Raw genomic sequence first — 26,365 nt, forward strand, 5'->3', positions numbered from 1 at the left:
ACATCGGGTCCGCTGGTCACACGCGCAGGGGGGGGTCCGTTACCACGCGGGAGCGGGAGCGCGCCTCCGGGGGGGCGCGCTCGCTCCCTAGACCCTCACAAGCTAGTGACGTAGCCCTACGTCACTTTGCCTGTGAGGGGCTGACTGCCGACGTAGATCGGCGTTAGGCAGTCGGCAAGTGGTTAAGGAAGATAAAGTTCCCAAACTAATGAATAAAAACTTCACTGTCTCTTATCATGCGCCCACAGAAGGATCTAAAACAAGAGGTGTTTCCATTCTGCTTTCACGACAGCTGGATTTTTAAGTAACTGACATTAAGCGCGATCCAGGGGGCAGATATCTTTTCATTAAGGGTAATTTGAACTCTAGACCAACAACCATCGCGAATATATACGCTCCTAATTGCAAACAGGTCCCATTTTTTCGTTCAATGAGCCAGGATCTACTAGACTTCGCCTCGGGGATGCTGATCCTGGGTGGGGATTTTAATGCCCCTTTGAACCCCATTTTGGATTCATCCACTGGGGCATCCGTACTTCCATTTCGGGCATTGCGACAAATAACTCTGCAGCTACAAAAGCTGAGACTACATGATTCATGGAGAGTATTGAACTCGGACAGTAAAGACTATACTTTTTATTCAGCACCTCATGACAAGTTCTCTAGAATTTACTATTTTTTTATTTCCCAATCCGACATACCTCTGCTAGCATCTACTTCTATTGAACCTAGAGTCCTCTCTGATCACAACCCAATCACAATAACTATTCAATTCCCAAACCTGGATACTAGACGTAAGTCCTGGCGCCTGAATCCCTCTCTTTTGAGAGATCAAAAGATCAAGTCCGATATCCAAGCAGCATTATCCTCCTATTTCACAGAAAATTACACCCCTGACTCGACCCCAATTGGCCAATGGGAGGCCCATAAATGTGTCCTCAGAGGGAAGTTTCTCTCGCTCGCGGCTACTCAAAAGAGAACTAGACAAGCTACTCTTGAGTCTCTTTACACTAAGTTAGGCATTCTAGAGAGGGCTCATAAACACTCTCTGGCCTCTGCATCTTTGACTGAACTCGTAAAGGTTCGACAAGAGATCAGGGATATCCTTGGAATTCAAAGTCACCGTAGATTGGCATTAGGTAAAAGGATTTTTTTCGAACAGGGAAATAAATGCGGCCGTTTACTGGCCAGAGCGGTACAGGCTCAGAAAACGTTTACCAATGTCCATTTCATAAAAGACAACGTAGGTACGAAACATTGTCTGAATGAAGCTATAGCTAAACAATTTTAATCCTTTTACCACGCGCTATATAATCTACAACCCCCGCTCCATCGTCACACAACGCCTTCTCTACGGCAAGAGACGATGAAATCTTTCTTAGGAACTTATTCTCCCTCCCCTCTTTTACTGTCAGATGCCTCGACTCTAGAGGCGCCCTTATCGGAGGAAGAATTTGACAGGGCAATTAAAGAAATGAAACCTGGGAAATGCCCTGGACCGGACGGATTTTCACTGCAGTATTACCGTATGTTCTCAAAAACCCTTAAACCGCAGTTCCTCCGAGCATTTCGAACTTTGGCAGATTCCCCTCACCACTCTTCCTCCTTGTTGGAAGCTCACATCACGGTGATTCTTAAGGAGGGTAAGGACCCTGCCCAGGTTGGAAACTATCGTCCAATATCACTCTTGAATGTCGATGTCAAGATCTTCGCCAATATCCTCGCTAATCGCCTCCTTCCACATCTACCCTCAATGGTCTCCCTTGACCAGGTTGGCTTTGTGCCTGGGAGAGAGGCTAGGGACAACACCACGAGAGCTTTAAACATCCATCACTGGCTTACCTCTCGTGGTGTCCCAGGCTTCTTTCTCTCCCTCGATGCCGAGAAGGCGTTCGATCGAGTGGCCTGGGACTACCTTTTATCTACCCTGGAGTCTATAGGCATCTTACCTCGTATGCTCTCTTCTATTCGAGCTCTTTATACCAACCAGACTGCCAGGGTCAGAGTCAATCGCCACCTATCGGACGCCTTCAATTTATCCAACGGCACCCGTCAGGGCTGCCCCCTTTCCCCAATTTTATTCATTCTATCGATAGAACCTTTTCTTAATATGATACGCGCCAACACGGACATTAAGGGGATTGAAATAGCAGGCTCTTCGTACAAGATCGCCGTGTTCGCGGACGATATGTTACTTTTCTTGTCCCAACCCCACATTTCTCTCCCAATCTTGCTCCGTGATCTTGAATTTTTCAAATCCCTTTCATACTTACAAATTAATTATGCCAAATCCTTTGCCCTCAATATATCTCTCAGACGGAAGTCGAAAAATGAGTCTCAAACTTTCCGTCTAAAAGGGCCCCTGAGTCCTTTCCCTATCTCGGGATCCTCATCCCCCGTAATCTCTTGGACCTCTACAGATTAAATTACCAACCGCTCCTGAACTCCGCTAATGCCACCCTCCGCGCCTGGAGCTCATTGCAAGTATCATGGTTCGGTCGTGCATCTCTCCTTAAGATGTCAATATTACCGAAATTCTTATACCTATTCCAAACAATTCCAATTCAGCTCCCGAATTAATTTTTCACGTCCTTCAAATCATGCTTTTAAAAATTTGTCTGGGGAGACAAGAGGCCCAGGATCAGATACCTCCAACTCACTGCTCCCAACGACAGCGGCGGCTTGGGTCTTCCTGACCTACATACTTACTATAAAGCATGCATATTGAGAAGACTTGTCGATTGGAACATTCATGCATCGATCAAAGCAGTCATTAAACTGGAAAATGCTTTTTCGACCATTCCTTTACAAGTACTATCCTGGCTCCCATATTCAGTTGTAGAGGAGGAGCTGAGAAATCATCCTCTGATAGCCCCCTCATTAAAGTTACATAGCGCGTGGCGCAAAGCCAAGAAAATACATTTAGCATCTGGTCCTATGACTTCTATTCGCTGGAACCCTGCCTTCACCCCAGGAATGTCTAGCTCCTTCCTCCAAGATATCTGGCCCTACGAAAGAGTCCTAGCTAAACATTTCTTCCACAAGGGCATTCCCCTGTCCTGGGAAGCTCTCAATCAAAACCTTCAGCCTCATTCCATTCCGCTATGGATATTCTTCCAGGTTCGTCATTTTTTGACTCACCGGCGAAACTTGTCCGATTGGAAGAGGCCTCCAACGGAGATCGAAGCCCTGTGTGAAAGAAATGGTCCTCAGAGACACGTAATTTCGGCTCTGTATCGTATATTGCTATCTCCACCTCCGCTTTCTTCCTCATCCTTTGTCCAGGCCTGGTCTAGAGATTTGGATCTTTCCCTCACTGAGTTGGAATGGTCCTCTGTCTGCCAAAACATTCAAAAAGCCTCAATGAGCGTAGCGATTCAAGAGAATGGATACAAAATCCTTACTAGATTGTACCAAACCCCAGATCGTCTGCATATATTCTGCCCCACAGTCCCGAATACCTGCTGATGCTGCAACAAAGAACAGGGAACCATGCTACACATTTGGTGGTCTTGTTCGTCCCTCCAACCTTTCTGGACGAAAGTTCATGATCTGATTAAAGAAACCACCTCAAGTGACATGGAATATTCACCAATGCAATATCTACTGCACTGGGTACCTTCCCATCGACACAGCTACAGGAAATCATTGGCCATGTACATGGTGACAGCAGTCAAATTGTGTATTCCGTGCCATTGGAGATCACCCACGATTCCTTCCATCAAGGAATGGTTCAACAGGTTGAATCATATTGAGCAAATGGAAGAGCTGATTAGCATCGCTCATGACTCTTATTCAGACTTTGCCGCTAAGTGGCAGGAATGGACCAGCTTCAAACGATCTGTGAATTATACCTCAGCTATGACCACCTCCTAAAAACGACGTACTGACGACCAATTAGTTCCTAATGACGGGTATAATGACCTCTCCCCTGGGGAAGTGGAGGTCCCTGCTACCATCCCTTTGCCCACCCCTTGTCCCTACTCTCTCTCTCTCTTTCTTTTCTATTCTCTTAATTATTAGCTCCCTCCGATGTCACACTCGATTCTCACTCCTCATCTAAGCTGAGGGCGTATAGCCTCTGCTGGAATCCCATACCATGGTATGGTTCTGTTAGTAAATTGAAACACACTACATCTTAAACTGGCCAAAACTCACTGCTTATAAGAATGCCTTAAAATAAATTGGATGATTGTTTCTATGCTATTTAACCTTTTTTACTGCACAATGTCTTTACACTATAGTAGCAACTCCATGAAGGCTGGTTATCGCCATGTTGGTATGTTATAGTTTGACCCTAGCCTAGGTGCTTGCGATTAGTAATTGAGCCTTTATAAAGGTCAAAGCAGTGTGTTAGCTTATATGTGTGTTTTGTGGCCCTGCAGGAATGATATCTGCATAAAGAGGGCCTTGTGAGGAAAGGAAGTCCTCCTCTTCCTGCCGCTGTTCTGCCTCAAGTGCCCTTTCCATGATTCCATGCAGCATGTGCTCTAGCTGGTATACTAGCGGGATAGTATCAGTGATGCATGCATCGTCCCGACTCACCATCTATGTGGCCTCCTCAAATGGTGACAGGACAATGCATGCATCCTTAATCAAAAGCCACTGGCCTGGCGAAAAAAAGTCAAGCTCCCCTGACCCTGTCCTTGTGCCATACTCACACAGGTACTGATTGATGGCCCTCTGCTGTGTGTGCAGCCGCTGCAGCATTGCCAATGTTGAGTTCCACCTGGTGGGCATGTCACAAATGAGGCGGTTGGCGGGCAGGTTGAATTCCTGTAGAATGCCAGATAAACGAGCACTGGCATTGAACAAACAGCTGAAATGGCCACAGACTTTCCTGGCCTGCCTCAGGAGATCTTTGAAGCCTGGGTATCTTCTCAAGAAACGCTGCACCTCCAGATTCAGGACATGTGCCAAGCATTGAACATGTGTCCAGTGTCCCTGTCAGAGAGCGGAGAGAAGGTTGGTGCCATTATCGCATACAACCATTCCTGGCTCAAGCTGTCGTGGCGTCAACCATCTCTGAGCCTGCCCATGCAGAGCTGACAGAATCTCTGCACTGGTGTGACTCTTATGCCCTAGACAGACCAACTGAAACACAGCATGGCATATTTTAGCCTGACTGCTTGCGTAGTCCCTTGAACGCTTAGGGAGCACTGCTGCTGCAGAGGAGAATTGCGCAGAAGAGGACAAGGAGGAAGAGGAGGAGGAGGTGGTGGTGGAGTAGCCAGATGTGGCAGAACCAGCACCAGCTTTTTGAAGGTATGGTGGCAAAAGACCGAACCCTGTCCTGCACCCTTCCCAGCTGCCAGCAGAGTTACCCAGTGCGCCGTGAAAGAAATGTAACGTCCCTGTCCATGCCTGCTGGACCAACGGTCAGCAGTAATGTGCACCTTCTTGCTGACTGCTTTGTCCAACGAGGCCAAAACACTACCTTACACATATCTGTAGTGATCTCTATTCCTACAGGTATGTGACCCCTATAGAAAAATCCACAACTGAGCAAAGGTTACTGTGGCTGATATCTGTTGTGATCTCTATTCCTACAGTTCTATAAATATTTTCGAATGTTGCAGAAACTTACCGATTAACAATACTGGTGCTGGTATCTGATGTAAAGAAAATCAATCTATCCCTACCTCACACAGGAACCTTGGCCCTCCCTACACTGCTACTCACTCACTGGCGCTATACTGTCTCATATGATGTAAAGAAATCAATCTATCCCTACCTCACACAGGAACCTCGCCCTCCCTACACTGCTACAAATGTCTCTCTGCACTGTCTGACTCCAAAAAAAACTACTCTCTCCCTGCCTGAATCTTGTTCCTGTCCCTGTCTGATCGCCCGCACAATGACACTACACTCTGCGGCTGCGTGAGCAGCCCTTTATGTAGTGTGGGGCGTGTACTTGGCCCCTGAGCCATGATTGGCTAAAGGCAGCCTGCCTTTAGTCCAATCATGGTAGAGATCCTTTGATTGGCCAAAGGATGAGGTCAGGATGCATGCTTTAGCCAATCACACGGCACGCGTGCAGTGCATTATGGGAAACTCAAATTTCCTGCGAAGAAGCATATTTGTTTGTCATCTGACGAACGATCGAACAACAGATGTTCGAGTCTAACGTAGCCTCGACTCGAACTCAAAGCTCATCCTTATTGACAAACAGCACAGGGCTCTGTACAGATGAGACAATCTTTTTGTTTCCTCTCCCTGCAAAAAGATTTGCAGCACATATTACACACATTAACACTTGTTAGGCGCACGCTTATCCCTTTTATTACCCTGAGATGTTAATCCCCTTCCCAGCCAGTGTCATTAGTACAATGCCAGTGTATAGTATTAGCACTGATCACTGTATTAGTGTAACTGGTGATGTCAGTGTCAGTTACCTAGTTCCCACCAAGCATCCGTTAGCGTCAGATTTCCTGCCACACTATCACAGTCCCACTATAAGTCTCTGATCACGACCATTACAAGTATAATTATTTAATTAGTTAGGTATACAGTGAGGGGGAATAAGTATTTGATCCCCTGCTGATTTTGTACGTTTGCCCACTGAAAAATAACTGATCAGTCTATAATTTTAATGGTAGGTTTATTTTAACAGTGAGAGACAGAATAACCACAAAAATAGCCAGAAAAACACATTCCAAAAAAGCTATAAATTGATTTGCATTTAAAAAAAATGTCCGGATAAGACAGAGCCTTTGGTGTCTGGCTGCACATGCTCAGTTTGGTGTGTATTGCTAGAGGTGTTTTTTTTCTTTTCTTTGGGAAGTGTATGTGATCAGCACAGGGCCAATCAGCACTGTCCAGACAGAGGGTCCTAGATCCTGATAGAACAGCTCAGTACAGTATAAGAAAACTCCTCCTACTTGCTTTACCATGAACTGATAGGGATCACAAGACTGCTACAGTATCTCACAAAAGTGAGTACACCCCTCACATTTTTGTAAATATTGTATTATATCTTTTCATGTGACAACACTGTAAAAATAACACTTTTCTACAATGGGAGTTTACAGCTCACATTGAGTACACAGTGAGTGTAAAGCTTGTATAACAGTGTACATTTGTTGTCCACTCAAAATAACTCAACACACGGCCATTAATGTCTAAACCGCTGGCAACAAAAATTAGTACACCCCTAAATGTCCAGTTTGGACCCATTTAGCCATTTTCCCTCCCCGGTGTCATGTGACTGGTTAGTGTTACAAGGTCTCAGGTGTTAATGGTGAGCAGGTTAAATTTGGTGTTATTACTCTCGCTCTCTCATACTGGTCCTTGGAAGTTCAACATGGCACCTCATGGCAAAGATCTCTCTGAGGATCTGAAAAAAAGAACTTTTGCTCTACACAAAGATGGCCTAGACTGACTATAAGAAGATTGCCAAGACCCTGAAACTGAGCTGCAGCACGGTGGCCAAGACCATACAGCAGTTTAACAGGACAGGTTCCACTCAGAACAGGCCTCGCCATGGTCGACCAAAGAGGTTGAGTGCATGTGCTCAGTGTCATATCCAGAGGTTGTCTTTGGGAAATAAATGTATGAGTGCTGCCAGAATTGCTGCAGAGGTTTAAGGTGTGGGGGGTCAGCCTGTCAGTGCTCAGACCATACACCGCACACAGCATCAAATTGGTCTGCATGGCTGTCGTCCCAGAAGGAAGCCTCTTTTAAAGATGATGCAAAGAAAGACCGCAAACAGTCTGCTGAAGACAAGCAGACTAAGGACATGGATTACTGGAACCATGTCCAGTGGTCTGATGAGACCAAGATGAACTTATTTGGCTCAGATGGTGTCAAGCGTGTGTGGCGGCAACCAGGTGAGGAGTACAAAGCCAAGTGTGTCTTCCCTACAGTCAAGCATGGTGGTGGAAGTGTCATTATCTGGGCTGCATAAGTGCTGCCAGCACTGGGGAGCTACAGTTCATTGAGGAAACCATGAATGCCAACATGTACTGTGACATACTGAAGCAGAGCATGATCCCCTCCCTTTGGAGACTGGGCCGCAGGGCAGTATTCCAACATGATAACGACCCCAAACACACCTCCAAGACGACCACTGCCTTGCTAAAGGAGCTGAGAGTAAAGGTGATGAATTGGCCAAGCATGTCTCCAGACCTAAACCATATTGAGCATCTGTGGGGCATCCTCAAATGGAAGGTGAAGGAGTGCAAGGTCTCTAACATCAACCAGTTCTGTGATGTCTTCATGGGGGAGTGGAAGAGGACTTCAATGGCAACCTGTGTAGTTCTGGTGCTCTCCGTGCCCAAGAAGTTTAAGGCAGTGCTGGAAAATAATGGTGGCCACACAATATATTAACACTTTGCACCCAATGTGGACTTTGCACTAAGGGATGTACTCACTTTTGTTGCCAACGGTTTAGACATTAATGGCCGTGTGTTGAGTTATTTTGAGGGAACAGCAAATTTACACTGTTATACAAGCTGTACACTCACTACTTTACATTGTAGCAAAGTATTTATGTATTTATTTTCCAGCACATACAATGCAATTAGAGGAGAAGCATTTTAACCTCAGGCAACGCAGGGGGTTCTTTACTGTTAGGGCTACAAGATTGTGGAATTCTCTACCACAAGAGGTGGTTTCTGTGGGGAGTATGGCTACTTTCAAAAGACTCTTGGACGTACATCTCAAGGATCAGAACATTAAGGGGTATGAGAGATGATTACGTCCACGCGCGCCTACACAGATTGAACTGGACTATTGTCTTTATTCAACCTCAACTACTATGTAACTATGTAAAGTGTAATTTCTTCAGTGTTGTCACATGAAAAGATATAATAAAATATTTACAAAAATGTGAGGGGTGTACTCACTTTTTGTGAGATAGTGTATATACTGCTGATGAGAAAAAGTATTTAGCTGTTTATATTTACTAAATTAATTGCATTTCCAAGTCCTGGGTACTGTGGGAGACCAGATATAGTGAATGCAGGCTCCTGGGTTTTATTAACACTTTAGGCGAATTTACTTTTTACTGCTTCTATATTTATTTTTAATTTTTATACTGTAAAAAAAACACCGTTGTGACGTACATTGTACCTCTTCAAAAAGTTATCATTAAAATAATTTGTTATCAAATAAAAAAGATAATTTTAAATTCTAATACATTGCAGCACGATTATGATTTTTGATGGTTTACATTCATTTACATTGATACCACAAACAACAAACTCTAACCTGTTATGTTGGAAATTTCTCCTTTGTCACATGGAACACAATTGTAGCAGCATGTGTGAATCACTTCTTTAGGGGCTTTCCGATATCCAGGAAGACACTTCTCATTGCATTGAGACTCTGGAACCTCAACAAATAACAGAAACCATTATTTCTTATTAAAATACATGAATAATGTTTAAATCCTAAAAGAAAATCACCAGTTTATAAAGCGTAGTATTACTGTAATTTATATTTATATTAAGGATGAGATTCAAATTCAGGTGAACTTTGATTTTTCAGGATTCAAAATTATGAATTTATGTTAAATTTGTAGTTATATCAACAGTGTCCGATGAAGCCTTTTGACAAGATGAGGGTGCTGGAGCACCCATCCCTTCACTATAACAGAAAAGGCTAAAAGCAACCATAGTTTAGTTGGTGCTGGTATAGTTAGATCAGGGATCCTCAAACTACGGCCCCCCAGCTGTCGCGGAACTACACATCCCATGAGGCATTGTAAGATTCTGACATTCACAGCCATGACTAGGCATAATGGGAATTGTAGCTCCTGAACAACTGGAGGGCCATAGTTTGAAGACCCCTGAGTTAGAAAATATGGAGAGCAAAGCAAAATTTAGCTAGGGAGCAGCAGAAGTGGAACAGCGCCAACCTGATTGAAGAAAAAATGGTTGCTAATGAGCAGGGGCACTTTGAAGAGAACCACAGGAAAAAGCTGTCAAAAATAATTTCAATGGCACAGGCACAGCAAACTCTGGTATAATAGCAGAGCTTGATAGTGTGTGAGCCTTTATTTAGTGTCTCAACAGTCTGCTGAAGATAAGTTGCAGCAAGAATGCCAGCCACTGGGGCACCATGTGCAACTGAAACCACATGCAGTTCTTCCAAAGAGCTTGGTGGGACCACGCATGGCAGAGGAAATTCAGCAGCAACAACAATCTCACCCTCAGAGCCTGCATCTCCCCCTATGCCACAATCTTCTGGAGCAGCGGTCTCCAAACTGTGGCCCGGGGGCAGGGTATTGCTATTCACTTGCCTTTACCTGACTCTTGGGGCACTAATCCTCCCACTGATACAAGACACTATTCTGCCTATTGACACCAACAATGGGGCACCATTTCTCCCACTAACACCAACAATGGAGCACTGTTCCTCCCAATAATACCAATGATGGGGAACTATTCCTGCCAGTGATACCAATGATGGAGCACCTTTTCCTCCCACCAATACCAACTGTGGTGATATTCACTCCCACTGATGCCAGGAAAATGTTTACTCCCACTGGCCACAGTCTGCCCCCCCCCCCCTAAAGTCTGAAGGACAATAAACTGGCCCTTTGTTTAGAAAGTTTGGAGACCCCTGTTCTGGTACATTGGCAAATACCTCTGCTGCATCCATTGAGAGGGAGGCAAGGTTTGACTTGGGACACAGAGATGTTTCTTATACTAATTCCATTAGAAAGAGGGTAAAAGGACTGAAGACTTTGTTGCATACAGTGGAGCATCAGCCCTTGCTAAAACTCACTTTACTATTTCCATATTTCCAGTAGAAAATCTATACTCAACAGGCTTCTCTTCTCCAATTACTGGAGCAGATAGAAAGTTCTATCCTAAGCTAGAATTTTGGCAATTTGGACTTCACCTCAAATTTTTGTGGTTTTTCATCAAACATTTGTAAAAATCCTCCATGTTTTTAACCTATTAAAGTACAACTAAAGGTAAAACCTTTTTTCTTAGTTTGAGATGGAGTGGAGAGTAATTAGAATACCTGTTACGTTCTATAGCTGTCTGTGCCCCCATTAAGGAGATCCACCCTCTCTATTTATCCTGTTTACCATTACCATTGAAAGTAAAAATATAAGGAGGGGCGTGGCTACCGAGCTACGCTATGGACGCCTGAGCGAGAGCTCTCTGCAGCTGCCGGAGGAATCCCAAAACATTGGCGCCTCCGCTATGCCACGAAGAAGAAGGAGCCACCGCCACAGCCCCAGAACCTCTCGGGCTTCTTTCCTCTATTATAGCAAGGACCACCCAAAGATGGCGGTGCCGCCAGCCACATGCGGCCAGACGACAAGGCCGGACCCCCACCGCTGGAATGGGGCCAATTATATACCCCCCCTTCACCATCCCGCAGCAGGGGATCTTCAACCTCCTCACCTTCCACAAGAAGCCCTGCCAAATCCAGGCCCAGGATGGATTCCTTGGGCAGAGACACCTGGCGTTCCAACATGGAGGTGAGTGAGCACCAGATCTCACAGCACAGCACACCACCTCCAGGCCCACATCCTATAGACAGCTTTCCTACCACTGGCAGTCTGGTCTCGGACACTGTCCCTAAGGAGATGTTAAAACCTCTCAGATCCTCCTTTCAGGGAGATGTGATAGCAGCACTGGGACGCTGCAGAGCTGAAGTGCAGGCCCTAGGAGATAGACTTGACTATGTGGAAAACACCATGGGAGAATACTCCACTTCCTTCAATACCCTAGTTGACGCACACACTGCAACTAAAGACGAAGTTATATGGATTAAAGTCAAGTTAGCGGATCTGGAGGATCGCTCCCGCCGCAATAACTTAAAATCAGAGGGGTCCCTGAAACAGTCCTAGCCTCTCAACTCCCCCAATATGTACATGACTTATTCACTGCACTGCTCCCGGCTCTGACACCTTTAGACCTCACAGTAAATAGGGTTCACAGGATCCCAAAAGCATCCTTCCTAGCTGACGAGGTCCCCAGAGACATTCTCCTCCACATGCATTTCTACCGCAGCAGGGAACTTCTCCTAGAAGCGTTCCGCAAAGCCACGCAGCATCCGGAACAATATGCCACCCTCCAGGTTCTCCCTGACCTGTCCAGGCACATGATTCAGTGTCACCGGAACTTGGCCACAATCACCAAGGCGCTCCATAACCACCAGATTTCACACAAGTGGAAGTATCCCGCCACTCTGAGCATAACCCAAAAGGGCACCACCACCTCTGTTTCCACCATCCAGGAAGGCATGTATGTCTTGCGCCTTTCGGGTATCATCCTGGACTCCCCAACAATGACCAAGGAGGCCCCGGTCCCCAGAGAATCAGCACTGACTGGCACACAGTCTCACATAAGCGTTCCACTTCCAAAAAGAAACCTACCTAAGAGGCGCAATCTCCGCCACGACCACATCCACATGGGATTCCTCACCTGGCGTAACTGCTACGACCCAGTTCGCAACCCCTCTCAACCTTCAGCAGTTGTCACTGCTCATTGGACCCCCCCCCTCCCCCCAGGTCCTTTTTGAGCATAATTCTTTGTTTGCTTTTGTTTTGTTTTCCCCCCTCTCCCTCTCTATCCCCCCTTGTGCTTTCTCCGGTACGCAGCATCACCTTCACGAGACCCTCCGAAGTATCCGATCCTCGGCTCCAGCTATCCACAGGGAACCTCAAAGAGACGTTGTCCTCCATTGCCAACTGCTGCTCCTTCTCCAGACTCTGGTATGCCTCTCAACACCTGCCACTGATTTCCCGTCGAGATTCTCAGAACTGTAAGTATGGTGCACCCACAGCTTACACTTTCCCACACCACCATGCTGCCTATTAACTGCCTAAAGGGTTGAACCACCCAGCCAAGCACTATTCCATGTAGAAAGAGGCCATTAAAGCCCAGGCCGATGTACTATGCATCCAAGAGACACGTTTCCAAGCATCAAACCCCCAAAAGTGCTCCCATGTGCGTTACCCTCATGTCTTTTCCGCCAACGCCCCAGTGAAGAAAAGAGGGGTATTGCTGGCTATCAGAGACACTCTGGACTTCCAACCCCGACAGACTATTGCCGACCCTGATGGCACGTACCTAATTGTCACCTGCGATATTAATTTACAGCCCAGCACACTTGTTACTTTGTACGCCCCGAACAGCGGCCAATTGCGTTTTCTCCGCCAACTCTTCAAGAAGAAAAAGGCAGTCCAATCTGGCGGTCTTCTAATATGCGGAGATTTCAACCTTACTGCTCACTACAAGCTGGACTCCTCATCCTCCCGTACCAAAAGGCCCACCTCTCTTAGTGGACTCTTACACACAGAAGGCTTGTACGATGTCTGGAGGTGCTCCCACGCTAACAAGAGAGACTACACTTAATTCTCCCCCAGACATCGTACGTACTCATGCATTGACTTGTTTCTGATGGACCAATGGTTCCTCGAAAAGGTCTCCTCCTGCACCATACAAGACATACTGTGGTCGGACCACTCTGCTATCACCTTGAGTATCTCATTGGGGGCTGTTTCCCCCTCACACCCCATCTGGCGCTGCAACACTAAACTTCTGCAAGACCCTGCCTCCTCCAAACTAATCTTCCAGCATCTCAGGGACTTTTTCCCCATCAATGACGGCTCAGTTTCCAACCCCATACATCAGGGGTATACTTATCCAACAAGGTGCCAGACTTAAGAGACAATACACGTCCTGACTTGATGCACTGACCGCACAAATACATTCCCTGGACACCCTAAACAAAACTTCTCCCTCCTTGGACCGAGAGGCATCCCTTCACGACCTTAGCAAAGAACTGAGGCTCCTCCTAACCCAACAAAATGGCAAACACTTTCGAAGACTTAAACTCACCTACAACGCCAACGCTAATAGAGCAGGCAAACTCCTAGCCACCAAATTGAAGGGAACCCGGACTGCCACCAAAATAAACCATCTAATCCACCCAACACTCATACACAAAGTAGTCAACCCCCAACACATTGCTGACAAATTTGCAGACTTTTATAACACACTATACATCCTAAAGGACGATGCAGACACACCCCAACCGACCGAGACAGCTATCAATTCCTTCCTGACAGACCTAAAACTTCCTTCTTTGACCGCAGACCACTTGGCCACTCTTAACGCCCCCCTGACCATGAAAGAAATTGAGACAATAATAAGATCCCTCCCCAACGGGAAATCCCCTGGCCCAGACGGCCTACGGCAGAATATTACAAGACCTTCCACTCTGTCCTATCCCCCCACATGTGCAACATACATGGCAGCAGCCACTGACTCCCCTTTTGCCCCTGAGATGTTGGGAGCATACGTTGTAACTATATCCAAACCAGGGAAAGAACCCAACACGCCTGTTAATTTCAGGCCCATTTCACTACTGAACGTCAATATCAAAATCCATGCCAAACTATTAGCCAACCACCTGGCTGACATTGTCCCCTCCTTAAAACGTGACCAGATGGGGTTCACAAGGGGTAGGCAGCCCTCTGACGCCACTAGGAATATTCTGAACTTAATGCATTATGCTGAAACTACACAAACGCCTTCTTTGCTTCTCTCCATGGACGCAAAGAAGGCGTTTGACAGGATCCATTGGATCTATATGCACCATGTATTGTTGAAATTTGGGTATACGGTTCTTACGGGTCCGATCCTGTCAGCTATACGAGCGTTATATTCCTGTCCCTCGGCCCACGTAATCACCTCGGGGCTAGTCTCTAAATCCTTCAAAATTACAAATGGTACATGACAAGGTTGCCCCCTGTCCCCCATCATTTTCAATCTTCTCATAGAGCCCCTAGCGGAAAAAAACCGCACCCACCCACGAATAATTGGATTTCGCTTCCAGCAGCAAACCCACTCAGTCACTCTATTTGTGGATGATGTTATACTATCCCTCACCAAACCCCACACTTCTCTCCCGCATGCCCATGCCCTTCTCAAACAATTTAGTTCGGTCTCCTACTACAAGGCTAACCACTCCAAATCCCTTATACTAGACCTGGGTGTGTCCCCCCCCTTCCTTCTCAGCTCCAAACTCCAGCAACAACTCCCATTCAAATGGAGCCAGTCCAGAATCCCTTACTTGGGTCTACTACTTACTACTCCCTTTGCTTCCATACCAAAATCGAACTATGAACCACTAATCTCTTCTATCACGAAACAGCTAATGGCAATGTCACGACACAAACTCACTTGGTTGGGGAGACTGGCAGCCCTGAAGATGATGATACTCCCACAAATACTTTATATGTTCCGAGTCCTGCCAATACCAACACCCCGGTCATACCTCCATAAACTAACAAAGATACTGCGCTCATACATGTGGGGGGGGGGAGGGCCAGGTGCCCACAGAATACGCCACTTTCTCTTGAAAAAACCCGTCCCCACTACTAGCCTCCACCCTGGGGCTCACTCAATTGTTTTCAATCCCTCCAACCTCACTAAAGGCATATCCCTTTTCTATGGCCTCCTCCATACCAAACGGGAACGAGACCTACAGACTCCAGTGACCTGGCACGAATGACAAACATCTATACTTACTCCCACTGTGTTAATCCACAGATGGTACTATACTCCATCCAGGCTTGCCAAAATGTTTCCCAATTCCAACTCGGATTGCTGGCGCAGCTGTGGAGGACATGGGTCACTGCTACACATTCTATGGAGTTGCCCAGTTCTCTCCACTTACTGAAGACTCATCTTTCAACTCATACCACAACAGGTATTTTAAAATCTCCCAATTCCACCTTGGCAGTTCTGCATATTGGCATTGATGCCTACCCGAGCCCCATGAGACCTGTGGTGACCCATGTCCTCCTGGTGTAAGTGTCGGCCTGTATAAGCTCCAAAAATTAGCTCACATGGGTTTAACTGACAGCAAAGAACATAGTGTATTTGATGGCTAGAGGTAAATTAGGCATTCACAGTATACAGAAGTAAGTGTCGGCCTGTATAGCCATTCAATGGACATGAAATGCCTTTTATGCCGCTGTATTACAGCGAAACAGTGACCATAATACTGAAGAAAAGAAAGACACTGCTCCAGGTGTATATTGTGTGGTGATTGCCAGGAGATAGGATATCCAATAGAGTGCTGGCCCCGGGCCTGCCTCCGTGGGAACACTTGTAGGAAAAGAATTAGCCGCACATCCAGGGATTCCAATAGGTTTCAAATACCTTTATTTCCAAAAAATTGCAAGTGATGACACCAAAGACACCAGCATAAAGTCTCGTAGACGCGTTTCACACATACATCTTGTGCTTAATCATGACCATAGGTCAATACGTTTCAGTATTAATTACAGTAATAGGAAGCAGAGGGGTAATATAAGGATGCTGAATTTCAAAAGAGCCAATTACCCACAACTGCGCTCGCTGCTAGAAAATATCAATTGGGATAGAACCCTGGGAACAAAGAACACGGAGGAAAAATGGGAGTGCTTCAAGAGCATACTTAACAAGGGGATTGACCAGTGCATTCCAAAGGGAAATAAATTTAAAAGAGCAAAACTAAACCCTGGGTGGCTAAACTCCAACATAAAAATGCATATTAGTGCTAAAGATAAGGCCTTCAAAAAATACAAGACTGAGGGGTCATTGGCAGCATTTAAGCATTACAAAGAGTGTAATAAGAAATGTAAAAACGAAATCAGGGCGGCTAAAATAGAACACGAGAGACATATAGCGGAGGAGAGTAAAAAGAACCCCAAGAAGTTCTTTAAGTATATAAACAGTAAGAAAGTGAGGCCAGAACACATTGGCCCCATAAAAGATGACAAAGGAAATATGGCCACTGAGGACAGAGAAAAGGCGGAAGTGTTAAATAATTTCTTCTCTTCAGTCTTCACAAAAGAATCGGGGGGCTACACGAACCTAGCTTGTAAGGCCGAACTAAACAACACACCTCAGAAAGTGCCGCCATGGCTAACAGAAGATAGACTAAACTAGAGAAACTTAACATAAATAAATCACCGGGACCGGATGGCTTGCACCCGAGGGTTCTTAAAGAGCTCAGCCAGGTGATTGCCAGACCATTATTCTTGATCTTTAAGGATAGTTTACAGACGGGTATGGTGCCAGCTGATTGGAAAAAAGCCAACGTGGTACCAATATTTAAAAAGGGGCCGAGGTGTATCCCGGGTAACTATAGGCCGGTCAGCCTAACATCTGTAGTCTGCAAGATTTTGGAGGGGATGTTAAGGGACCACATACAAGACTTTAGTAATGAAAACTGTATTATTAGTAGTAATCAGCATGGATTCATGAAAAATCGTTCTTGCCAAACCAATCTATTAACCTTCTACGATGAAGTGAGCTGCCACCTAGATAAAGGAAAGCCTGTGGATGTGGTGTATCTGGACTTTGCAAAGGCCTTTGACACTGTTCCCCACAAACGCTTACTGTACAAACTAAGGAAGGTAGGTATGGACCATAAGGTGAGTACCTGGATAGAGAACTGGCTCCAGGGGAGAGTCCAGAGGGTGATGATTAATGGGGAGTACTCGGATTGGGCGGGTGTGGAAAGAGGGGACCCCCAGGGTTCTGTCCTGGGACCAATCCTGTTTAATTTATTCATAAATGATCTAGAGGAGGGGATATCTAGTACAATCTCAGTATTTGCGGATGATACTAAACTAAGCTTGCCAATATCTTCTATGCGGGATGTGGAAAACTTACAAGCGGACCTGAACAAAATAACGGGGTGGGCAACTACATGGCAGATGAGGTTTAATGTTGAAAAATGTAAAGTAATGCACTTGGGGGCCAGAAACCAGAAAGCAAGCTACTCACTAGGGGGGGAACCTCTGGGTGAGTCTAGGATGGAAAAAGACTTGGGGGTACTGGTAGACAACAGGCTTGGCAGTGGCATGCAATGCCAAGCCGCTGCAAGCAAAGTAAAAAACAGAATACTGGGATGTATAAAAAAGGGGATTCACTCCAGAAATAAAGAGATTATTCTCCCGCTCTACAAGACTCTGGTCCGGCCACATCTGGAGTATGCTGTCCAGTTCTGGGCACTGGTCCTAAGGAAGGATGTGCTGGAATTGGAAAGAGTCCAGAGAAGCGCAACAAAAATAATTAGGGGAATGGAGGACATCAGCTATGAGGAAAGACTACAAGCACTGAACCTATTCTCTCTGGAGAAGAGACGATTGAGGGGGGATATGATATCAATGTACAAATACTGTACTGGTGACCCTAGCATAAGAAACAAACTATTCAGAGAAAGGAGATACAATAAGACACGTGGCCACTCACTAAAACTAGAGGAAAGGCGGTTTAACCTTAAAATGCGTAAGGGGTTCTTCACTGTAAGAGCGGTAAGGATGTGGAATTCTCTTCCACAAGCAGTCGTATCAGCAGGGAGCATTGATAGTTTCAAAAAACTATTAGATGGGCACTTTAAAGACCACAACATACAGGGGTATACAATGTACGGTTAAAAGCAAACACACACACACATCATAGGTTGAACTGGATGGACTGATGTCTTTTTTCAGCCTCACTAACTATGTAACTATGTAACTATGTATTTAGCGAAGACAAGGACCAGGAATTGTTGTGGGTGGATGGCGGTCTGGCAGATATTTGTGGCCTGTCATGAGGAATTTCAATGAAACATGGTCTACTGGTCACATGTGTTGAATTCCTCAGAGATCCATGCCTCATTCATTTTTATAAATGTGAGGTAGTCTACACTGTCATGAGCTAGGCGAGTGCGCTTATCGTTCATGATCCCCCCTGCTGCGCTGAACATCCTTTTGGACAGGACACTGGACGGGGGGCAAGCCAACAGTTCCATTGCAAATTGTGCAAGCTCTGGCCAGAGGTCAAGCCTGCCCACCCAGTAGTCCAGGGGTTCATCACTCCTCAGAGCGTCCATATCGGCCGTTAACCCGATGTAGTCGGACACCTTTTTTTACGCTCCAACATTTGAGCCACAGAAGCCTGCCTTTTTCCAGAACAACGTGACAACGGCATCATGGAAGGTGGAGTGTTGGACAACTGTGAGGAGACAGGAGAATAGGAGAAGGAGAAGAGGCTGGACGGTGAGAGCCTGGAGTGTGGCTTTGTGGGTTCTGACGGTGTTGCTCCCACTGGGCTCGGTGATGGGATTTCAGGTGCCTTCTTAAGGCGGTTGTCCCTAGGTGAGTGTTGGGCTTACCGCGACTTATGCGTTGACTGCAAAGGCTGCAGATGGCAACACTGTTGTCAGCAACGGACACATTAAAAAAAGCCCACACTGCGGAGCCATATGACGGCATCCTGGGAGCGCCAGATGTGACTGTACATGGTTGATGGCTCGCTCTTGATACATTTGCAGTCTGCTTTGTACCTCCTGTGCAATGCAAGTTCTGCCTGCCTCTCCTCCCTATCTGCCGGTCCATCAGTTCTACAAATAATTGGCCAGTAACTGTTGTCACCGTGTGTAGCACAGTTAACACAGCAAAAGAGGCTAAATACAATATACAATCTTAGAAAATTATACTGTTAAATAACACCCAACTTCAATATGTGGTATTAGGGGGCCACTGGTCTATCACACCAGTTGTTCAAAAAATTGGCCAGTGAGTTTGGCACTGTGTGTACCAGACTTAACACAGCAAAAGAGGCAATATTGTTGCAGGACACAAATACACTTGTAAAGGTTTACTCAGATAACACCCCACTTCAATATGTGGTATTGGGGGGCCATTGCTGTATCACACCAGTTCAAAAAATTGGCCAATGAGTTTGGCACTGTGTGTACCAGACTTAACACAGCAAAAGAGGCAATATTGCCGCAGGACACAAATACACTTGTAAAAGTTTACTCAGATAACACCCCATTTCATTATGTGGCATTGGGGGGCCACAGGTTTATTACACCAGTTCTACAAATAATTGGCCAGTAACTGTTGTCACTGTGTGTAGCACAGTTTACACAGCAAAAGGCCAAATTTTTGCAGGACTAAAATACACTCTTAGAAAATGATACTGTTAAATAACACCCCACTTCAATATGTGGTATTGGGGGTCCACTGGTCTATCACACCAGTTATAATACATTATAAGTGCTTTTCTCACTGTGTGTAGTATTGCTGCAGCAACGCTCAGTCACCACACCTGTCACAATGCTGCACAGTGCACAATAATACTACTAATCCACTATAATATGCTTTCTACAAAGTATATTATACTGTGGATTACCCCCCTCCCCCACCCCCCTCCTTTTTAGTGCACTGCACAGCAATACCAAAAAATATGCAGGCCTTTAAATGACTTTTGTGGACATTAACAGACTCATTTGTGTCACTGCAGATGCCGATTTCTAACTGACCCTAAAGCACAGACTGGATACCTGCCCCTATACTGAAGAGACTGTGATAGACCTATACCGACATTGGAGCCCTTTAAATTACTTTTGTGGACATTAACAGAGCGATTTGTGTCACTGCAGATGCCAATTTCTAGCTGCCCCTAAAGCACAGACTGGATACCTGTCCCTATACTGAAGAGAGACTGGACCTATACCGAAATACCAGCCCTGAAAAGGACTTTTGTGGACATTAACAGAGCGATTTGTGTGTGACTGCTGCCGATCTCCAACTGCCCCTAAAGCACCGACTGGATACCTGCCCCTAACCTGAGAAGATACTAGTAGACCTATACCGAAAATACCAGCCCTGAAAAGGACTTTTGTGGATCTTCACAGAGCTATTTGTGCCTGGCAATCTCTCCCTCATGAGCACAGCAGACCTCTCCCTACACTGGCAAAAAGCAGAATGTGAAATGGCCGACAGCTCAGGTCTATTTATAGGGTAGGGGGCATGTCCATGTGCTGAAATGTTTTAATTGGCTGTCTCGTTCCACCTGACGGCTGTGTCATGGGTCAAAGTTCTCACCAATGTAAACTAATATGACCGCCGCGAACAACACCATGTGTTTGCAAATTTGGCGGGTAGCGAACAAGCAAAATTTGCTGCGAACCGACCGCCGGGCGAACCGCAAGGCCATCCCTATCTGCAAACAATTTCTCAGACTCAAAAACCTCTGAAGAGGAAATATGATCAGCCTGTGACTCCTCCATGTCACCAATGGTTACCTCCTCATCATCTTCAACTGTCCAATCTGGTTCTGGACCAGAAGCCCGCTTAGGACCTAGGGCTGTAGGCACCACTTCTTTGCTGGGCCCGGGTGCAGGAGAAGGGGATCTAACCCTTTTCTTTCCACCTGAGAAACAGGAGAAATCATTCCAGCTATTTTACCCTCTAGGCTAGCCAGAGCAGATGCCAAGTCATCCTTAGTAACATAGGGAGAAACAGAAGCATAAGAGGTAGCAACAATACCTGATAGAGGTAAAGGCTCAGATAGGCCAGTAGCTTCAGGTCTTTCTGGGGAAGAAAAATCAGTGGGAACTGGATAAAGAGAACTTAGTCCTGGTGCGGGGGTACTTGACCCTTTCCCTGCTGTGCCCCCACTTCTTTTTCTGGAAGACATTGCTTTAAACATAAAGAAGACCCAGAATTAAAAGTTTTCACCAAGGTAGATCTACTGTGATTCCAGCATTAACAGCTATCACAGAAAACAACCACCTTTTTCCTTTGCCATGTACTGTAACACATGCCCAAACAGATAATATTAAACCTGCACCGCTTCCTCTGATGAGCCGACCGTCCAGCCAGAGTCCTAAGCTTTCCTGCTTTAGCAGTGCTTCAGATGAAAACAGCTCGGTGTTTCCTCATGCTGGTTGTGACGTCATTCACATGAATCAAAGCTGACTGAGATCTGCAATGCAGGGAAAAAACCTGTCGAACAGGGCCATCTTGTAGCAGAAAAACAGTACTGCGGAATTTTTTTTAGTGCTTATTCCTTTCTCTTGCAAATGGAAAGGAACACTTACCAGTCTCATTACAGGATCCTGAATAGGACCCAAACTTCACCCATCATGGCGGGCTCCATCTATGACCATCAAGGACCAGGTCCCCCTGTAAAAGGGGTCCACTCCCTTGGACCTGTAGAGCACCCTGCTGAAATCATCTTGGGTAAGAAATTTAACCAGGGTTCCATTTCCCTGCCGAAGCTCGGGTACCATCCTTTTAGCGCTTAGCCATTTGAATGGATCTGATTAGATTGCCCCCTTTTTCTGGGACAACACAAAACTTGGAGAGCTTTAACAGCCATTACCACCACCTTCAAGACACTGGCGAAAAAACTGATGTTATTCCTATATGGGTGGGGTTATATAGGAGGAACTTCCTGTCTATTGGTTGCCAGTGTCCATTCACCTATAGGTGGCGTATAACCCAAATAGCTAATATTACCACCTCTGTGTCCCATGCTGTATGGTAAAGAAATAGTGTATATGCTACAACATGTAGAGCTGGAGTGTGTGTTTTGTTTTTTATATTATTATTTGTGATAATACACCACATCTGAAATGTACAAAAAAACAAAGAAAAATCCCCAGCTCACTTATAAGCTAGCCTGCAACAAAACCGGACTGACTCAGTCTAACAGTTCAATTTTATACTAAGGGCTTTAGTTGCAGGTATTGAGACACACAGGTCACCCAGCAAGGGCAGCTGAAGATATCCCATGCATGCCAGTACCAATCCACAAACTGTGCCAACAAATGGCAACCACCCCAACCTACAATATAACCAGAGCTTTTTTTTTCTCAGGAAATAGGTGCAGGAACTCAACTATGACCAGTGGGTGTGGTCAAATTTCACGAACAGTGGGAGGATCTTAAATGGGCACTAAATACCAGGAGTGCATTAGGTACCAAGTGCAGAGTTTGGGTGGGGGCAGCGGGGGTTACACACAGAGTGCCGGAGTGTGCTATGTACAGAGTACAGCCCTCTTCCACAGCTGCCTACCTCTGCATCCCCAATCCATGTCTCACTTTCACCCCTCTTTAGCTCTGACCTCTGCATGCAATTCTCCCCTCCACTGCCCCATCATCCCCCCCCCCCCATTCCTTAAAAAACTTCACCATCTTACTTTTGTTGCTTTATTAAGCACCCAGCCAGCTATAGTACCTCCCCTGCAAACTGTAGGTGGTTCTGCCTCTCTTGCTTGCAGGGAGATCATCCAGTAGGGGTGTAGATATCTGCACTGCACCCTGGGCACCTGCATCTCCCTTGTCCCCATCTTGTACTCAGTGGGAGCCACTCAGGAGGTCCGATCTGTGGATGCGGTTGGGAGACGATCTTTCAATTGTAAACACAGAAACGGGACTTCTGTGTTTACAAGTGATAGTGGTGAGCAGAAGGCCTGAGCCAGAGGTGGTGGAACTGAGTTCCCCCAAGTTCCATCTAAAAAAAAGACCTAAGTATAACTAGCCTTTGCAGCAAGGAGTACACAGAAGGGCAACACACATCAAAAACTCCCAGATCCCTTACACATATGTTTGCAAATGTGTGTGACTTAGATGTACGTTTAGTAACCATTGTTAATTCTTGCATTATCACCGTTCTCCTAACACCACCAATTTTTACTCCTGCTTTGAGGCTGTTTAGTAAACCGTGTTGTGTTGATTCCAGGTCGGTGATAAGCGGTGTTAGCTAGTAGCGTGTTAGAGAGTGAAAGGAATGTGGGGAAGGCTTAACTAGCTGCACAGCAGCCATCCTGTGTGGGGAAACCTATGAGCCACAGTAAAGGATCATTCATATTTTCTCAGAGCTGTTGAAAAATAAAAAAATAAACACATGTAAAAGCACACACTCACCCTGACTAATAATATAAAGTATACATTTACAGTACATACGTATATTATTATTATTTTTTTTTTTTTTAATTACTATTCCTCTACCATCCTCCACCCTAAAGGATCATAGTATTAACCACTTGCCGACTGCCTAACGCCGATCTACGTAGGCAGTCAGCCCCTCACAGGCAAAGCGACGTAGGTCTACGCCGCTAGCCTGTGAGGGTTTAGGGAGCGAGCTCCTGCGCGGTCACGCACCCCCCCCGCGCGTGTGACCGGCGGACCCGATGTCCGCCGGTCACTCTGCGATCATCGGGGGAGAGGGAGAAAGGCAGGCAGCTTGTGTAAACAAGCTGCCTGTCATTCTCCCCGGTGTATGAAGGATGATCATACGGTTCTACTATGTAGAACTGTTGATCACTGTTCATACATCTGAAGCCACAGCCAATCACAGTAGAAAGCACGCCCCTAGGGACACACATAGCCCCGCCCTTTCAAAAAAAGTTAACCCCTTCACTGCCAGTGTATTTTTACAGTAACAGTGCATATATATAGCACTGATTACTGTAGAAAGGTCACTGGTAACCCCAAAAGTGTCAAAAATGTCAGTCAAGGGTCCGATCTGTCCGCCGCAATGTCGCAGTACCGCAAAAAAAATCGCAGATCGCCGCCATTACGCGTTAGAAAAAAAACAACAAAAATGACAAAAATCTTTCCCTTTGTTAGTAAATGCGATAACTTTTGCGCAAACCAATCAAAATACGCAATTTGCAATTTTTTTTACCAAACATAGGTAGCATAAAACAAATTGGCCGAAAATGTTAAAAAATTTAGATTTTTACATTTTTTTGGGGGGGAATTTCATATAAAAAAATGTGAAAAATATTGCTATTTTTGCAAAATTTACGCTCTTTTTTTGTTTATAGCGCATGATCAAAAAATCGCACAGGTGATCAAATACCACCAAAAGAAAGCTCTGTTTGTGGGAAAAAAAGGACGCCAAATTCGTTTAGATACAGCGTCGCACGACCGCGCAATTGTCCGTGCACGACTTCGGGGGCGACCTGTGAAGTCGCGTGCACCGCGACTTCGGCGCGACATGCACGGACTTCATATAATGAATGTCAATGCAAATCGCTCCGATGTCGCCCTCAAGTAGTACAGGAAGTATTTTCTAAGTCGGAGCGACTTGAGTTGCTCCTATTAGAACGGTTCCCGTAGCACAGAATCGAACGCGACTTGTCAGGCTGACCAGTCGCCTCACAAGTCGCGGTAGTGTGAATGGGCACTTATGGGATTAAAATATAACAATTAAAAAAAAAAAAACACACATTTAAAGAGGTTGTAAACCCCTTTTGTTTACATTTACCTATAGGTGCTATAAATATCTCCTAAACTTGCACCGTTTAGTAGATATTTACAGTGCATGCAGCCGATGACGTCATCGGCGCATGCGCTCTGAAGGAACGGCCGTTCCTTCAGACACCAGTGCCGTGAACGGCTGCTCCCTCGCGCATGCGCGGGAGTGATGTAATCGCGCCCCCGGCCAATCAGATGGCCGGAGGACGAGATCCAGGAAGCAGGACGGCCGGACATGTCGGCCGTCCTGTCGGCACTGAGGGGGCTTCGTTTTTAGGTAAGTACTTCATAATGAGCTAGTATGCGATGCATACTAGCTCATTATGCCTTTGTCTTTACAGGTTTTTTTTTTTTCACATTTTTTTAACGAGTTTACTTCCTCTTTAAAACCTATACACATATTTATTACAATAATAAAGATTTTTTTTTTTTTTTTTTTTTTTTTAATATTACCCTGACATCCCTCCCACCTTAGCTAACTGCATTCATTTCCAGACACATTTCTTTCTTTTTTTTCTTTTTTTTTTTAATATTACCCTGACATCCCTCCCACCTTTGCTAACTGCATTCATTTCCAGACACATTTCTTTCTTTTTTTTTTTTAAGGGCCGGTTAACACGATGCCCACACATGAATCACTCAGAAATGTACTGTGCATTTCTATGCGATTCAGACTGCATGCAAAATGCACTCCATTTGCGATTTGCAGTGGGTGCTAATAGAAAGTTAATGACACCCCATGCGGGTTGCAAACCCATTGCATTTTCCCACACCTGCCTGCAATGAACTGCATGGTACAAAAGATTAGGTTACAGTGCGGTTAAAAAAGTAGTGAATGCACTACTTTTGGTGCAGCGTGGTGTGATTTTAGCCCATTCAAAATGAATAGGCTGAATTCGCACTGCACAGAACCACATGTAAATCGCACAGGAATGCACAGCTCGTTTCTGTGGGATTCATGTGTAGGCATAGCATGAACCGGCCCTGAATGGGCTAAAATCGCACTGCACTATGCTGCACCAAAAGTAGCGCATGCACTACTTTTTAAACCACACTGTAACCAGATCGCATGGTACAAAAGTAACCATGTGATCTGGTGCGAGCAAACGCACTGCATTTTCAACCTGCATTTGCGGGTGCCGGGTGTCGATACCTTTCTTTTGACACCCACTGCAGATCGCAAATGGAGTGCATTTTGCATGCGTTCTGATCGCACAGGAAGATCGCATTTCTGTGCGATTCATGTGCTGGCATGGTGTGAACCGGCCCTTAGAAAAAGTACATATCAATCCTACGTGTCAGCTGCCAAGCATCAGACATGCTAAGGCTGGCCATACATTAATCTTTTTTT

General features: G+C 45.6%; 1 protein-coding gene across 1 annotated transcript in view; it reads right to left on the reverse strand.

Moving 5' to 3' along the window:
• LOC309563424 (vomeronasal type-2 receptor 26-like) overlaps positions 1-11,436 on the reverse strand; it is a gene marked incomplete at both ends in the record, with an annotated part of 41,016 nt that extends 29,580 nt beyond the window's left edge. Inside the window, 2 exons of the mRNA XM_082267820.1 lie at positions 9,211-9,327; positions 11,364-11,436. Of these exons, the coding sequence (XP_082123946.1) occupies positions 9,211-9,327; positions 11,364-11,436 (190 nt within the window). The remainder of the gene's footprint in view (positions 1-9,210; positions 9,328-11,363) is intronic.
• Positions 11,437-26,365: the final 14,929 nt, after the last annotated feature.

This window comes from Pelophylax lessonae (genome assembly GCF_965119305.1).
Source record: "Pelophylax lessonae genome assembly, chromosome: 1".
In the NCBI taxonomy this organism is placed as follows: Eukaryota; Metazoa; Chordata; class Amphibia; order Anura; family Ranidae; genus Pelophylax; species Pelophylax lessonae.